The sequence below is a fragment of the Mobula hypostoma genome, chromosome 7, assembly GCF_963921235.1.
Source record: "Mobula hypostoma chromosome 7, sMobHyp1.1, whole genome shotgun sequence".
NCBI classification, from domain to species: Eukaryota; Metazoa; Chordata; class Chondrichthyes; order Myliobatiformes; family Myliobatidae; genus Mobula; species Mobula hypostoma.
This window is the reverse complement of record NC_086103.1, coordinates 157,444,112-157,461,512: the sequence shown is the minus strand read 5'-3', so window position 1 is coordinate 157,461,512 and position 17,401 is coordinate 157,444,112. Positions and strand designations below refer to the sequence as shown.

Genomic DNA, 17,401 nt, shown 5'->3' with positions numbered 1-17,401 from the left:
CAACTGGCTGTACCACAGAGTTCCTGTCTGGTTAGAAGTTTCTTCTCAATTGCTTGTTGAGTTTGTGCTAGACAAACCACAAGAGTCTCCACACTTGCAGCGTCAACATAACATGCCCACAACTCACTAACCCTAACCTGTATATCTCGGAAGGTGGGAGGAAACTGGAGTGCCCAGAGGAAACTCACGCAGTGACAGGAAGGACGTACAAACTCCTCACCGACAGCAATGGCAATTGAACCTGATCTTGCAGCTGGTGCTGTAAAGTATTGCAATATCATTACACCCATCCATTGTCATTGCTTTTTTTGTTTGGCTTTTTCGTGTCCTAAGTTGTTCAGGGTAAGTTCTGCTCCTCTTCTTCAACCCCATTTAGACTCCTTTTTGTTCTCTTAACGTCATTGCTGTTCAGCGACAGCTGAGAATTTGGCTATGACAACTTGACCACAGGTATTCAGTCACAAAACTAGGGCATTTAAATGTATTAAATGGGAAATGTTGATCTGGCAAAAAAGTCATGTTTAGGCGGTCTTGCTATAAAAATATTTGGTTAACTAAGTACATCAGAATTATCTATCATGTGTCTTTTTAAATATAGAGAATACATTTTCCATTTTAAACATGGACAATTCCAGTAATAAACTTTGTTCCTCAGGGTGGTGACTGTCTTTCGTGTTCTTCGAGTTGTCATCTTGGTTAGAATTTTTCGGCTTGCCTCACAGAAAAAGCATCTTGAAAAGGCCACAAGACGAATGGTGAGTTTTGCCATAGAAAAGACTTTTTCAGATACTGCGGCAAAAGCTGGGTCCCTTTGTGGTGCAGTTGTACCTGGTTTTCTAAGATTGAATTTCTTGGTCAACTATTTATTTGCCTTTGATTAACGGTTCTTTAATTTAAGCATATTATGGTTTGCAAATCGTCCTGTGAAGTTAATCCACCTCTAGGTAGGGATCCAATTAATTTAAATTGTATCGGCCAACAAGATTTTCCTTCTTTGAAATTTAAGAGTAAATTCTTAATACTGGTGTTAAAAAGTCATAGATTATCAGGTTCATTTATTAATCCCATGTATGTCCAAACATATAGTGAAATGTGAAATTAAAATCAATTGATAAATAATCAATAAAAGGAAAAACTCCAGCAGAACAAATAGCCCTGACTGCATTTTTTGTAAATCTGAGTGGTTCTGGTTCAGGAGAGGTGCTGGGGCGTCAGTGTGTAATGTTATTGGAGATACAATTATCAGAATAAACTTACTTTTATTTGATCATTCTTTTCCACCAATCCTCTCTTGGTCTAGATACTGTACTATTTGGTTTCTTTGATAGACTTGTTTGGGTGGTAGCAGGGTACTTTGGATGAGTTAATTAGGAACAAAGTCTTCAATACTGCAAACTAGAAGTCCTGGAAGGCAAGTTGTGTCAAATGCTATCCTATTCATTTAACAAACTACACATTGAGGAATTTGATTGTTAGGTGGAGTGTTTTTAGTTTTGATCTGCTCTCTTGACACACAAAGGCAGTTCAGCCCATTTAGTCAGTGCTAATTCTCAGGGCAAATCTATGAATGGTATTCTTGTAAATTACTTGTATACACAGCAACTCCGATTCTTTTCCCATCCACTGGTTCTAGGGGTAACCTCCCATAGCTAAGTGATCTGCCAGCCAGCATGTTTTGATTGGTGAGAAGAAAGGGGAGTGCTAGGGGATCCCATGGGAATCCCATGATGATCCCATGAATTCCACAGGTGCAACACCAGAGGCTGGGAATGAACTGGGCTTGATGGAACTGAGGCAGTCCCATTATCTGGTGCACTAGCCTGCTAACCTGAGGGAGACTTGCCTACTTTGATCTTTCACTCAGATCCTAGTTGTTCCAATTAAGTATGTGGATGTAATTGGTTTTGTTTGGCTTGCTATTCTTTTCCCTTTCTTCATTGGGAGATGTCTGCTTTATATAATCAAGTCCTCTTTTATCACAGTGCTTTCTAGTTACTGCTATTTTCAGTGAAGAAAATGTGCTTGCTCCTTGAAGTTGAGGACTGCTTTAGTGAGTGTGTTTGAAACATGAAATCTTTATTTTCCTAAAAATCTGATTTCCTCTAATTTATTGGAGCTTGTTGTACTAAATTTGGGAACATTCAGAGCCCAATAGCTGAGCTATTTGATCTTCCAGAATTTATTCAACTTCCAGTTGACCTATTTTTTGATTCCATCATAAAATGAGCATTAAATACTAAGTATACCTACCAACACGACTTGTATACAGTATCATTTTCATATAGTCTTTAGGTAGTGCAACTTGGAGTCTAAGCTACTGGGACAACAGTATTTAAGAGACTAATGAATATTGCTCTCTAGATTATCATTTAAGTCTTGCTGAAATTAGAAAATCTAGTGTCTTTAGGAGACCTGGAGAAATGATTGTATTTTTTTAAAAAGTGGATTTTTTTCCCAAATTTAGTATAGCAAGCTCCAATAAATTACTTTTTCATACTTGGAAGGAACAATGTATTGGAGTGATTGTTTTGTTAGCAATGGTTCACAACTCTTTAAAGGGTTGGCACAACGTCATGGGTCAAAGGGCCCTCACTGTGCTGTACTACGTCCTAAAAACACCTTTCATCTGCTTTATCAGTTGAAGTTCCTTCCATCATAAGGTCAGATGTGGGGATGTTTGTTCCTGATTGCATAGTTTTCATCTTCATTTGCAATCATAAGCAAATGAGCCAGCCCGTTTCTGCATGCACCAAGGACTAGACAGCATTCAGCCATAGGCTGGTAACTGGCAAGTGACATTCAAGCCACAGAGTGGCAGGCACTGTCCATCCCCTCCAGCAAACACCTGCCTCAGACATTGCTGTGTTCACACCTCCTGGTGTCACCATTGTCCAGAAACTCAAATACACCAGCCATATAAATGGCTGCAAATGCAGGTGAGAGGCTGTGTATCTGAGGGATGACACTGGCCTTTTCACAGGCCTTTAAGCTATCTAACGCACACATGTCGAGCATGTTCCTGGAATACTCTGTACTTGCCTGGTTGAGTATAATGCCAGCAACTGGAAGTTCAACACTGTAGGAAAAGGCAGCTTGCTCGAATGGCACCGATCAACCACTTGTATCCATTCATTCCCTCCACCACTGACGTGCACACACTGTATACTCACACAAGAGTAGGCTTCTCTCTAAATTGTACACTGTCCTGACTAGCTGGATTGAAATGCTGGAGCTCTCTGCAACACCACGACAGGTGCACGTTCATAAGGTAGTTCACCGCTGCCTACCCGGTAATTATGAGGACAATAAATCTTGGTTCACACACATTGCTGGTGGCACTCGGGTCAGGCGACCTACATGGACTAAAAATAAACAGTCAGCTTTTGGTGCTGAGACCCTTCATCAGGACTGGAAAGGAAGAGGGAAGAAGCCAGAATAAGGAGGTATTGGGAAGGAAGGAGTACAGCTGGCTGGTTGATAGGTGAAACCAGGTGAGGGGGTTGAAGTGAGAAGCTGGGAGGTGATGGGGTACAGGGCTGAAGAAATCTCATAGAGGAGAGTGGGCTATTGGAGAAAGGGAACCCAAGGGAAGCGATGGGTAGGTGAGGAGAAACAGGGTAAGAATAGGGATTAGAAAAAGGGGGGGTAGAAATGACCAGAAGTTAGAAAATAAATCTTAATGTTGTCAGATCCTAAATTAAAAATGCCTTGAGAGGAAGAGATTTCACTGAGACAAATATAATTAGGCCGCTCCATTTGTTTCACTAAGAAATTATTTGACCTTTTGCATCTTCATATAATGATCATGAGCTTTTGCTTTGTGTACTGCCTGTACTTTCCTCAGCTGCTTCTGCATTTCTCCCAGTATTGCTAGTTTGAAATTCGGAAGCATACAGGTCTTTGATTGCCATTTCTGTACTGTCCTGTGAGTCCATGACTACAGATCTACCCTAACTGCACGTACCATGTGTGCTATACAGAGGCAGACTCCTCTGCAGGCCCTCACCCCCCACCCCCAACCCTGACCCAACCATTCCAGAAAAGGCTAGTGGGCCAATTAAAACCTGAAGCAAAATGTAATTAACATTCAAGTGAAGACCTGCCATAAATCTTAGTTTTAAAGCAGGGGTTCCCAACCAGAAGTCTACAGACCCCTCAATTAATAATAGGGGTCCATGGCATAAAAATGATTGGGACCCCCTGTTCTTAAAGGAAAAGAAATACTAGTATTGTCATTCTATTATCCTGTAAAAGTGGATAGTTGACAGACTTTTTATTTGCAGGTGTCTGAAAATAAAAGACGCTATCAAAAGGATGGATTTGACTTGGACCTCACTTACATTACTGGTTTGTAAAACTTTTGATATTCCACACTGCATCTGTGGTTAAAGAGTTGGTGGGGTGGGGGGGTGGTGGGAATTGGTAGGGAAAATTAGTTTTTTTTTACTTCGTTGGTTTGAAACCATCTGTGTAGGCAACCCAGGAATGAATCTGTCTAATGGGATGAGATGAATTTTCCCAGAGTGAAGATATGGAGGCTGTGAGATCTGGATTGCAAATATTGTTTTGTGCTTTGTTTCATGTGGCTGCCTTGGCAGTTAGTTGCTGAATTTTTACGAAGTCCTAATACTGGTCTTGTGTGCTGTTTGCAGATCGAGTTATTGCCATGTCATTTCCTTCCTCTGGGAAACAGTCATTATACAGAAATCCAATCGAGGTATAGTAAATTAAACAAATGAAACTGATTTCTAACATCGGGAAATAAGCCCATTCTGCTTGCCGAGTCAGCAAGCTAACATTACTTCGTGCTTGTGTTTTGATTTTGAATTTGCTGCAGTTTTTTTTTCTTGCCAGATTAAAGACGCTACGAGGGAGCAATATTAAGCAATGCTTAAGAACTGACACATGAATATAGAGCAGCTGGCTCCATTTTGTGTTTGTGGTTAAAAATATTGTGCACCATGTTTTGCAACCTGTTTGTGGTGGGAAAAGTACAAACTATTGGCATGATTATGCTGTAAAAGCCTATTCGGACATTATTTTCATGTTCTCGGTTGTGCTAAAATGCTTCCTAACCAACACAGTTCAGCAGCGTAGACGCTGTTGTAATGCACACAGCATTACATACATGCCAAGTGTGTACACAATAAAAGGAATTCCATTAGCAAATCTAAAGATATTTGATTACCAAATATCTCCATTTAAGTAGATCTGGTTAGATTAAGTCCACCACAAACTTCATCAATTTTGCACTAAAAATGTCTTGCTGAAATAATCAGATTGAGGTGGAAAATTTGTTCCGTGCATAGAGTTGGGGAGTTCTCAGTTTTGGGGCTGTGTAAAGGAACTTTTGCTGTGCCTTTAATGAACTAAGCAGAATTCATAAACATGAGAAATTCTGCAGAAGTCAAAAACACAAAGCAACATGTACAATACTGGAGGAATTTAGCAGGTCAGGCAGCATCGATGGAAATGAATAAACAGGCGATGTTTCTTGCTGAGGCCCTTCATCAGGACTTCTGCAGAACTTGGCAGTCTTGAAGGTTAAAAGCTTTGAGTACAAATGACCCCATAAAACTGAAATGGAAAGCGTATTCAACTGAATTGAACAGTTGCTTGCTACAAAGAAATCCTTTGACAGAATCCTTCATTGTGTGTGACTAGCTTTCTAATTGCACCTTGAATCTTCAGTTATTTAGAACCCTCTCATACAAGTTGAAGTTGTACATAGTTCACCACAGTAAAAATCCTCCACTATATGTAATGCGTGAATGGAACAAGTGACAGAGTAATCTGAGTTGGGTACAACTGCAATGTTGAAAGGGTGTTTAGACATGTTCCTGGATAGTAAAGTTTGTGGGATATGGGCCAAATGAAGGAAAGTGGGACTAGCTTGGACAGGCATCTGGGTTGGGCTGAAGGGCCTGTTTCCATGTAGTGTAACTGGCTCTAAAATCACCACCATTTAAACATGGGTTTAGTTCTTGGAAATTGAAAAGCAGTTTGTATAGATAAATTTTAAGGCTCATGGAGACCATTTCTTTGTTTGGAGGTTGAGTAGAAGGAATACAGTGGAGATGAGAAGGAATAGTTGCAGGAATTGGTGGGCATTCTGGCAGGTGTATTCTTCATTATTCTTAATAAATCTGGAGATATGGTGTCTGCTCATTCACTGCTTTAGAATATTTTTGTTATATACATATTCACGGGATGTGAATTTCCACCTCAGAATTGCAAAAGGGTACTTTCTCTTCTGTAAGAATGATGCTTTGATATACAATAGCTTACTAGAAATGATTACATGTGGGACAGATTGGATGAAATCATTTTTCTCAACAATTGGCTGTATCATTAGCTTGGAAATTAGTCTAGTTTTTTTTGGTTTTGTCAGATCTGTCTGCTCAAGACCTTTTAAAAAAGAGAATGTGGAGTCAAATTTGTTTTTCTAGTTACCTGTATCATGAAGAACTAAATTAGAATGAACTCAGAGGGATTCACACCTGAATATGCTTGGTCTGCTGATTGCAGGATATCAGCTTTATAGAATCTAAAGCAATGAGTTCAACTTTCCTGATGGAAGGTTATCAAAATTTGCTACTCTCATTTGAGCAGAGATTTTTCCATTTTATCTAACCAAAAAGTGTTTGGATGCTTAAATACAAGTTTCCATCTTCACTTATTTTTAGATGATTTCAAGGTTGAAAATCCTTTTTAATGCTAAAGATTGATATTTTTGCCACATTGGTCTTCATAAATCAATGTACTGAGTACAGGAGATGGATGTTGTGTTCAAGTTGTACAAGACATTGGTGAGGCCTAATTTGGAGTATTGTGTGCAGATTTGGTTACCTACCTACAGGAAAGATATAAATAAGATTGAATGATTACGGAGAAAATTTACAAAGAACTTGCTGTGTCTGGAAGACTTGAGTTACAAGGAAAGATTGAATAGGTCATGACTGTATTCTTTAGAATGTAGAAGAATGAGAGGAGATGGGCTAGAGATATACAAGATTTTGAGGGGCAAGTGCAAGCAGGGTTTTTCCACTGAGGTTGGGTGGGGCTACAAACAGAGGTCACTTTTCCTACAGTGTTGAAAAGTTTAAAGGGACTACGAAGGGAAACTTCACTCAGAGGGCCATGAGAGAATGGAAACAACTGCCAGTACAAGTGGTATGTACAAGCTCAGACTCAACGTTTAAGTGAAATTTGGATAGATACTTGGATAGTTGGGGTACGAAGGACTATGGTCCTGGTTGAGGTCGATGGGAGTAGGCAGTTTAATTGGTTTGGTACAGAGTAGATGGGCTGAAGGGCCTGCTTTTGTGCTGTATTTTTCTAAGACTCTGTCCTTGACTCAGGCATGTTTGTGGTATTGAAAATTTTATGCTACAAGAGCTAAGCGTTTAAGTACTATAATACACTGGTGTGGTTTGAGGTCTGGTTAATGGGCTGAAAATGGGGACTAGCAGTAAACAGGCCAAGTTTCATTTGTGACCAGAAGTGGGGTATTGGGATTGGTGTTCAATGCGTGTCAGAGTTGGATGAGATATTAGTGTTATATATACAAACTGCTATCTAAAGAGTTGGTGAACAGTCTTCTCTGTGTGAAGGTAGAGGGATAGAGGCTAAGTGAATTGCAAAGGGCCTAGTAAATGGATTATTTTGTGGTAAATGAGAAACTGTGTAGATCAAGAAAAAAAAATAGAGGAGCTAAAGATGCTGGTGTTCTGAGGGATGAGAATTTTGTATCTGAATTGCTGATTAATAGACAGGCCTATTAAGCAATTTGAAAGCCAGACAATACATTGCCTTGTATTGCAAGAGGATTTGAACATACAAGCAGAGTCGTGTTGCTACATTTGTACAGACCCTTGCTGAGACTGCATCTTGTATTTATCTGTTTATATATCAAATCTCCCAACTTGTTGCAATAAAGGCTCACTGAACTGTGGCATTTTGCTGTATGAAGAAAGGTTAAGAGATTAGGCACGGAGTTGAGAATGAGAAGAAAAGCTTGATGGATTTGAGGGGTTGGTGTGTCTAGATCAAAAACCCAAAGGGTTTGTGCATTTCTGAGAGGACTGTGAAGGCTCCGTTGTTGAGTGTATTCAGAATGTACACATTTGGATATCGAGGATGCAGGGTTAGTGTACGAATGATGCTGGAGTTAAAGATCCGCCATGATCTTTTGAATGGTGGAGCAACTGTGAAGGGTCAGATGTCCTCCTGCTCCTTCATGTGCTTTAATTGTGAGACTAGAGGGCTGAATTGTAAAATTCTGTTCCTACATCTTATAATTTCACTGGCATTGGAATAAGATGGGTTATTGTCTAAATTGTTGCAGGAAGCAGTGAAACAAGTGTTTGATCTAGAAAAGATCCCTCTCCAGCTGCTGATTTTTTTTGTTGTTGTTATTATTGTTCCTCTAATCTCCTCCTCTCTAGCGCCTCCGCTCTAAGCTTCCTGAATTGCGCCATCTCGGAGAATACAAGTTGGTGCAGTGCATGTTTATGAAAAAAAAATTATTGAGATGTACACAAACCAATTTTGTATTTTGAAACACGCTGGCAATGAATGAGGTTGCTGTCTAAACAAAACCTATGCTGGTCATAACTGAGGTCTCAGATTTTGGCATCTCAAAGAAAGGATAAGGAAAGAGCATTCTGCATTTGGTTCAGAAAGGAGCTCAAAGACAGTGGCATTTATTTATAAATGCTGGATAAAAAGCTGAACAAGGTTAAATTTTTATTGTCACATATACGAAGGTACAATGCCATCCCTACAGCCTATTTCATCACTTCAGGTAGGACAAGAAAAAGTAATAACAGAACACAGAATAAAGCAATGCGGAGCTGGCAGACAAGGTGCAAGACCATCATGAGGTAAACTGGGGTCAAGACTCCATCTTACTTTTCCAAGATGACTGTTGAATAGCCTCATAACAGCAGAATAGAAGCTGTCTTCAGACCTGTTGGTATGTGCTTTCCAACTTTTGTATCTTTCCCTGGTGGAAGTGGGGAGAAAAGAGAACATCTAGAGTGGTTATGAAGCTGGTCATAACTTTCCAAAGATTTTGATTTCAAAGATTCAAAGTACATTCGTGCCATTGTTGGAGTAAAATATATTTCTAAATGGTGATCTTCCAAACATGAGTGTGAAATTGATTTGTCTTTGGTTTACTTTGCTCACTAGATGGTGCACTTTAGCTGAATGACCTCCTGCAGAATATACATTCAGAGGTAGTCACGTTTCCACCATGTAAGATTGTACTATTCAATGCTTGTGCATTGTCTCAATTTCTAAAAAATGCAAATGGAATCCAAAATATCTTGGTGCACTCAACTCTACTCAACATTCTTGACCCACAGCAACAGGAAAAGCTGGAGGAACTCAGAAGTTCAGGCAACATCTGTGGAAATGAATGGACAGTTGATGTTTTAGATTGAGTCCCTCCTCCTTCAGGACAGGAAAGGAAATGTGAAGATACCAGAATAAAAAAATGAGGGAGGGGAAGGAGGCTAGCTAGAAAGTGATAGGTGAAGTCAGGTGGGTGGGAAAGGAAAAGGGTTGCAGGAGAAGGAATCTGTTAGAAGAGAGTGGACCATGTTGAGATGGAAGGTCTCTGGGGAGACAATAGGCGGGTGAGAAGAGGTAAGAGGCATGAGTGGGGAATAAAAGAGGAAAAAAATTACTAGTAGAAATCAACTGTACTGCCGAAGGTTTTTGGCCCGAAAGGTCGACTGTACATTTTTTTTCTACAGGTGCTGCCTGGCTTGCTGAGTTCCTCCAGCATTTTGTGTGTGTTGCTCAGATTTCCAGCATCTGCAGATTTTTCTCTTGTTTGTGGTTCATGCCATGAGGTTGAGGCTATCGAGATGGAATGTGAGGTGTTGGTTCTCCTCCCCTGAGAGTGTCCTCATCGTGGTGGAAGATGAGGACATGGACCAACATGTCAGAATGGGAATTGGGATAGGAAGTAAAATGATTTTCCACTGGGGAAATTCCACTTTTCATGAAAGGAGCAGAGATGGTCAACAAAGCAGTCCCTAATTTATGTCAGGTCTCACCAGTGTAGTGGAGGCCACTTTGGAAGTACCAGATATGATAAACAGACTCACAGGTAAAGTATTGCCTCACCTGGAAGGACTACTTGGGGCCCTGAATGGAGATGATGAAGGAAGTGAATGGGTAAATGTAGCATTTCTGTTGCTTGCAGGGATGTGTGCCAGGAGAAAGATTAGTGGAGAAGGACAAATGGACAAGGGAATCAGATGGAGCAATCCCTACAGAGTGGGTGGAGTGGGGAGGTAAAGATGTTTGGTGGTAAGATGACGGTGAAGATGGAGGAAATTGTGAAGAACGTGTTGGATGCGGAGACCTGTGAGGTGGTAGGAGAGAACAAGAGGAGCTGTACCCCTGTTAAGTCAGCAAGACATCCACACCTGCCCCAAGAAATGGAGGAGATTTGGTAAGGGTAGCTTGATACTGGAGGAAAGTAAACCCTTCTCTCTGAAGGAGGACATCTTTGATGTCCTGGAAAGGAAAACCACATCCTGGAAATAGATGTGGTTGAGGTGAAGGTAGTAATAAAAGGGAATAGGAGACAGGGTGAGCTGTGGGAATCAGAAGGTTTATAAAAAGATGGAGGTAAATAGGTTGTCTCCAGAGATAGGCAGATCGAGAAAGGGGGAGAGAGGTGTCCGAAATAGAATTTAAAGTAATGGTGGAAGTTGAAGGCAAAGTTAATGAGCTCATCCTGGGTGTATGAAGCAGTGCTAATGCTGTCACCAATATAGTTCAGAAGAATTGAGGAGCATTACCAAGGAAGGCTTGGAACGTAGACTATTCTATGTAGCCAGTGAAAAGGCAGGCATAGCCGTAGCCCATTCAGATGCCCACAGCTACCCCTCAGGTCTGGGGAAAGTCAGGGGAGCCGAAGCAATTGAAAGTGAGGACCAGTTGTGCCAGACAGAGGGTGGTGGTGGTGGAGGGGAACTGGTTGAGTCTGTTGAGAAAGAAGCAGGGAGCTTTAAGGCTTTATTAATGGGGAATAGAACTGTATAGGGACTGGACATCCATGGTGAAATTGAGGCAGTCAGGGCCAAGGAATTGAAAGTTATTGAAGAGATTGAAACCCCACTCTGTACAGCTGCTTGCTCAGTGATCCTGTTTTCTCAATATTAGGAATGAGCTTGTTTGCTCTGTTTTTCTTTAAGCTCTATTCATGAATAAACTCATCATGCCATCAACAAATCTATGCAGGTAATGCATATCGAAAAATATTAATCTCTTAACTGCTCAATGGCAATATTTTTGCCATTTGACCAGCAATTTAATAGATGCAATCATATGTTGACCAGTTCAGTTAATACCTCCTATCACCTTCATCTGAAATTTTGCTGCCATCAAGGACTAAATGGTTTCTTGTTTCCGCCCCTGAGTACTTTGTTTTTTTGGCCACCATGCTCTGTAAACTCCAGGGTGCCTTGTAGCAAACTAGAGTTTATTTCAATCAATCCTTCCAGTTTTGTACCAAGATTGAAGAGCAGCAGTGGGAAATGAACATAATCACCTGAAAGTTCCTTTATAGATCATATGCCACTGGCACCTTGTACAGGTCAAACTCCCTTTGCCTCGAGTTCCTTGTGTGACGTGCTAAAAATAGTGAAGTCTTGTGGAGTTGTCCCAGAACAATCTACGGGCATGTAGAATGGGCATGAAGAGCAATTTGATGATTTTACTTGCACAACAAAAATGTTCTTGCATCTAACTTGGATGTGCTTTGTGACATAAACAACACTTATTTAGAATTATTCTGTTAACACACGAGTTGCACCCTTTGTGGTGTGCATAGTAGAATGCTGCTTTCATGATTGTGGTACTTGTGTAACCTGTGACCCTCCCAGAAGTAGATTTGGGTTCAGATACAATCCACCAACTCGAAGGAAGTGACTTAAAGATTTACTGAAGTGGTCACAAGTTTAACACTTGTGTTGTTGAGATCAATGCTACAAAAAGAGTTTCGTGGTTTATTAAGTCATGTTGTCATTCAAGAAATCAATGGTTTTTAACAAGTTAATCAGTCGAAGTTTAAATGATCATCTTTTATTTGTAATGGATGTAAATGTTTAGGATCAGCAATAAACTAGTTACTCAACATTGGAATATTTTAAGGCAGATTTACTTGTATCTTGTTTAACAGTTGTGATCATTGTATGCTTGCTTATTGTAGAAAAGTAACATGCTTAACATGTAACACACATAAAAGTTGCTGGTGAACGCAGCAGGCCAGGCACCATCTCTCGGAAGAGGTACAGTCGACGTTTCAGGCCGAGAGTCCTGACGAAATGTCTCGGCCCGAAACATCGACTGTACCGCTTCCTAGAGATGCTGCCTGGCCTGCTGCGTTCACCAGCAACTTTAAAGTGTGTTGCTTGAATTTCCAGCATCTGCAGAATTCCTCTTGTTTGCGTGCTTAACATGTGTTGCTTGGATGTTAAATTCTACTTGCTCTATTAATGTTGATTTAGTAGCCTGCCATCCTCTCCAGGAAGTAGTTCTGGAAGAATTTTGGTAACTCCCGAGCTCCATCTTTTTCCATGTCACATTTTATTTCCACTTGCTTTGTTGTCTAAAATAAAAGCAGAAAATGTTGGCAATGTTCAGCATGTCTGTTGAAAGAGCAACTGTTTAAGATTTCAGGTTAGTGACTCTTCAGAATTCTTATAAAGGCTGATAGATACTGCCTTAACCTGTGGAAATATTTCCTACAATTTTTCATATTGCCAATGACTGCCCCATTCTCTAGTTGGGTTATGATGTTTGAGTTCCGGTTTTGTGATATATGATTAAGGTGTACTTTTGTTTGGATGTATTAAGTGAAGCCTGTCTGGATGTTGGCCCACCTTGTATATGAAATGTTTACCAGGATAGAACAAAGTCAAAATGTTATCTTTTGTAGTATGACTGGCCAATAAGCATGAGATCCAAGCTGGGTACCCCCTACTTATTTTTTCAATTTGACATTCCTGTTTTAAGAATGTCCAAAGTCTATCCGTGATTTCTCAAGAAACTTTGTGGACCTTTGCAATCTTTTGGAATTTAAATCGAGGTAGATCATTTTTGCTTCGGATAAATGGAGTATTTATTTTCTATATTTGTAAAACATCAGATTGGAAGCTAGGGTGTCTGTTGGTAATTTCTCTCAACTCTGTTGAAAATGGATTTCTTTTAAAGTTGTGAAATGTCTTAACTGACCTTTTAAGTAGTTATCGGTGGTATAAGCAACTTCAAGTGCTGTATCATTTTTTTTTTAAAAATGTGGCACAGTTTGTCATTGGATTTTCAATGAACTTGAACAAAGTGTGTGACTGAAATTTCATACTAACTTAATGAAGTGTAAAATCAGTTATTTTTTTTTCACCTCAGGTTTTTATTATTTTCTAAAAGTGTTTAAACTTGTTTGACAGGATTGAATTATGTGTTAGACTCCTGGGAAATTAAATTCCAAGTTTTTAGTTTTTTTGAGAACTGGATTGATGTTTCGTCAAATGGCTGTGATATTTATCACGCTATCACTGATTTATTCTTAGATCCTAACTTTATAAGTTTTCACCTATTAAACAGTAGACAATATCTCTGATATTTTATCCTTACATGTATTTCAACACTTCTGCTGGATTAGAACTTTTCCAGATGATGTGGATAGAAGTCACCTTTGTTCATGTTGTAGGTGTTGTGCACATTGTCCCCCTCTGCTGCTTGTCCTCAAAACTGAGTCATTGTGATTTTTCCACTGCTGTTACTACACTACTGCTGAGTGAGCACATCCTGGGAACTGAATGCAAAATTAAGCTGACAGCTCCATTGTCAGAAATGCTATTAGAACAGTATTCGATTAAAGCCACTTTGCTTGCTAGATGTAAAATATTAGGTGGTATTTTCTCTATTTTCAGACAGTGGGAAGTTTTTTTTTCTGTAGCATAAAAGGCAAAATAATGCTAATGTTGGGAATCTGAAATTAAAGTTGAAAATGCTGGATGTACTTGGTGGAGAAGGAATTGATATTTTCAGTCAATTCCCTCTTGTCATTTTTGACCATTGGCTCATGTTGCTGCAAAACCAGTAGTTTTTTTTATTGTTTCTCATAATCTGTACAAAATAGATCCTATGGTTATAAAGGTGATTATAATGTGGGGGAAATCTATTAGCTACAATGGAAAACAACTCTTCCCTGCCCTCCAACTCCCGATCCAATATTGGCTCACCTTTCTCAGCTGGTACTAATACATATATATAAATCTGCTTGTGTCTGCTTGTGATCATGACCATTACATATTTTGGTTCTTTCAAGAAACTAACAGCACAAGAAAATTTACTTTTGGCTTCTGTGTAGAAAAAAAACACATTAGTTTCCACGTATAATACAGTCATGGAAATTGTGACCATTTATAAATATAATTGATTTTTAATCTTTCTGTAAATTGCTTGTTACGGTCTTGTTGACTGAGGGGAAAAGTGCTTAACGAATGTAATTTTATTTTAGGTGTTACCAATATGAAATTACTTTGACATTTCATTATTTCAATTATATTATTCAGTATTTTATGATATTACATTTGTTCTGTATATACTGATTTGATCATGCTCCTCATTAATTCCAACAGCAATGAATGAGCATATTCTCAGATACTGTAGGTATGTGATTTAATTGAGGTCATTAATTATATCTGTTTACAGGAAGTTGCAAGATTTTTTGATACCAAGCACAAAGATCACTACAAAGTCTATAACCTCTGCAGTGAGTATGTTTGTTTTTAAGTGGGATGTTTAGAAAATGAGAATCCAACATTTTGGAGTGACAGAGGCAAAGAAGTGTGGGTTGTTTTAAATGTGAACATTTAAAAATTCTAAATAATAGCTGGGAAAACCAACCTAGTTTTTCACGTGCTGATATAAAAAAAAATCCGTAATGTTTGGAGATTGAACTTAACGGTATGAAACAAACATTTCATAAGTCATATACAATTGACTAATTACTATATTGATCAACTTGTCCATTCACCCAAGCTGATTTGGATAGTTCCCCTATAAGTTTTCATATGTTGGAATGAAAATTCAAAGTTTTGCTTTAGGCCTTTTTAAATTTAAATTGTGACAAGATGGAACACTAGAAACCCAGGACATCATGACCATTTGTGATTATGGTGGATGTGCTTGGGTAATTGACTCTCAGACTTCTATGTAAATACATTACATGCCCTCTAGCATAGAAGAGGACAAGCAACAATGTTTTGGCAACATTTACCTTCACATTTCCTCATAAGTAACACATTTTAACTATAAAATATTGGTATTGCTTGATCACTCAGCTAATCTTGTAGACCTTCGTCCTTATCACTCGAGAGAGTCTAATCAAGTTAATATTTCCACTATTCTTGATAGAGGTGAATATTTTCATATTGTAAATTGAATCCGTGAAAAACTTGGCCTTAATGGTATCACCCGCATCCTGAGAGCAAATATTTTTAAACAAAATAGTATGAACAATGAGCTGATTTGCTACTACTAAGCAATAAAGGGTCAATTTAAGATTGCACTGTGTTGTCAGGATGAAATGTTTAGTATAATCATCTCTGGTTTGATCACAAATAAAATAAACACACAGTAAACAGAATTACAGTCAAAACTCCTGGACGTTATAACAAAAAGGGATATTTATAGTTTAACTTTGTCACCATGTCACTTTATCTTGGGTTTAAGTGCATTTAATGCTCTTGAGGATTCCAGTTTCTTGTGTTTGTAAAAACATGCAAATAAGCTGACTTTATACTGCTGTGGTCCCTGAACTGCATGCGAGTTTCATCAACTGAAATTCCTGACTGACCCCTGATATAAAGGGGATTCATTTGAGTAATGTGACTGAAAATTACGTGAGGCTCACTAAAGCTTTTCATATGAGTTGCTTTTTCAGTAATGAGCATTAATAATAGGATGCCATCTTGATTAACTGGCCAGTCTTAATGATTTTATTCAAATCATTTGACTACTTCAGCTAATTTTCTTAAGTGTACAGTAAAAAAATAAAGTGGACCCACCTATAGAAAGTTAATACCGGTTGATCTAGTAATTTTCAGATTTGATTCTAACTGACCTGTTTCTGTGACAGGTGAAAAGGGCTACAACCCAAGATTCTTCCATTACAGAGTAGAGAGAGTTTTCATTGATGACCACAATGTACCTGCTCTGGAGTAAGTTTAATTTTGTCTCTAAGGTGAATGAACAACCTTGCATTGCTGTCTAGTACAAAATTTAAAAGTTGTAATGTTTTGTATCAGGGACATGCTGAAATTTACAGCTAATGTTCGGGATTGGATGGCAGCTGATGAGAAAAATGTTATAGCAATTCATTGCAAAGGTGGTAAAGGTAGGAGACTTTCTGGTTTTGACATTTCATACCATTTTACTGAAGGTTATCAAATTCAAGTTAATGGATTAATCTCAAATTTAAAACAGAATAGACTCTAGTCTGACTAATTTCTGTACGTTGTGCTTCCTTTGTAACTTGGGAGGGGATGTTTGGGTTTGTATGGTGAGGATCACATCAGCTTCCGTTGCTTCTTCAGGTAACTTGGGAGATGTCCAGCTCTGCTACTAGACTTGACTGAAACACTACATATTTTGGAAATAATCAGAAAATAAAATGATGAAAACATTTGGCAAAGAGAAACGGCCAGCCCTTCAGATCTGGGTGAAAAACAGAGACACAAATTGGATCTCACTAGGAGAAGGAATGTTGAGGACAAAAGGGATGTCTGTAATAGGATGAGTCAAATTGCCTTGATGGAGACAGTTATCAGCATAGTTAATCACATAGGACAAGAAAATCTGTGTCAACATGATGTAACAATGGCAAACACTGGGAAATCTCAGCAGGACATCAGTGTTTCAAGTTCAAGTTTAATTGTCATTCAAGCATGCATGAATACCCAGAGAGACAGCCAAACTAAACAGTGTTACTACGAGGACAAGCTGTGAAACACAATACCAACAGTCATGCACAGTACAAGGCACATGTAGCACATATAAGACAGATATAAAATATAGTCCTACTAAAAAATAGTCCAAGTCCATGAATGATGCAGCAGTCTGCAGAACATAATACGTATTGTCTGTACAAAGGTACAAAGAGAAACTGTTAAGTTAGCTTGACCTGTTTAGTTTTTAAGCATTTTCTGTTTGTTTCACATTTCTACCAACTGCAGTTTTTAAAAAAATTTAGTTTACTTTGTTACAATAATAATTGGATAGACACGTACTGATTGGGGATGGTCAGCATGGCTTTGTGTGTAGTAGGTCGTGTCAAACCAGTCTTGTAGTTTTTCAAGGAACTAACCTG

The 17,401-nt window shown here is 38.9% G+C and overlaps 2 protein-coding genes across 3 annotated transcripts in view; one reads left to right on the top strand and one right to left on the bottom strand.

Annotated features, from left to right (window-relative positions):
- tpte (transmembrane phosphatase with tensin homology) overlaps positions 1 to 17,401 on the top strand; it is an 82,937-nt gene that overhangs the window by 35,827 nt on the left and 29,709 nt on the right. For both annotated transcript variants that reach the window (XM_063054383.1, XM_063054381.1), the window contains exons 8-13: positions 656 to 755; positions 4,284 to 4,347; positions 4,653 to 4,717; positions 14,743 to 14,803; positions 16,172 to 16,253; positions 16,341 to 16,429. In XM_063054383.1, the coding sequence (XP_062910453.1) occupies positions 656 to 755; positions 4,284 to 4,347; positions 4,653 to 4,717; positions 14,743 to 14,803; positions 16,172 to 16,253; positions 16,341 to 16,429 (461 nt within the window). The remainder of the gene's footprint in view (positions 1 to 655; positions 756 to 4,283; positions 4,348 to 4,652; positions 4,718 to 14,742; positions 14,804 to 16,171; positions 16,254 to 16,340; positions 16,430 to 17,401) is intronic.
- Positions 12,404 to 17,401, bottom strand: part of LOC134349692 (mitochondrial ornithine transporter 1-like) — a 70,838-nt gene continuing 65,840 nt past the window's right edge. Inside the window, exon 7 of the mRNA XM_063054391.1 lies at positions 12,404 to 12,634. Coding sequence (XP_062910461.1) covers positions 12,606 to 12,634 — 29 coding nt within the window. The 3' untranslated portion in view covers positions 12,404 to 12,605. The remainder of the gene's footprint in view (positions 12,635 to 17,401) is intronic.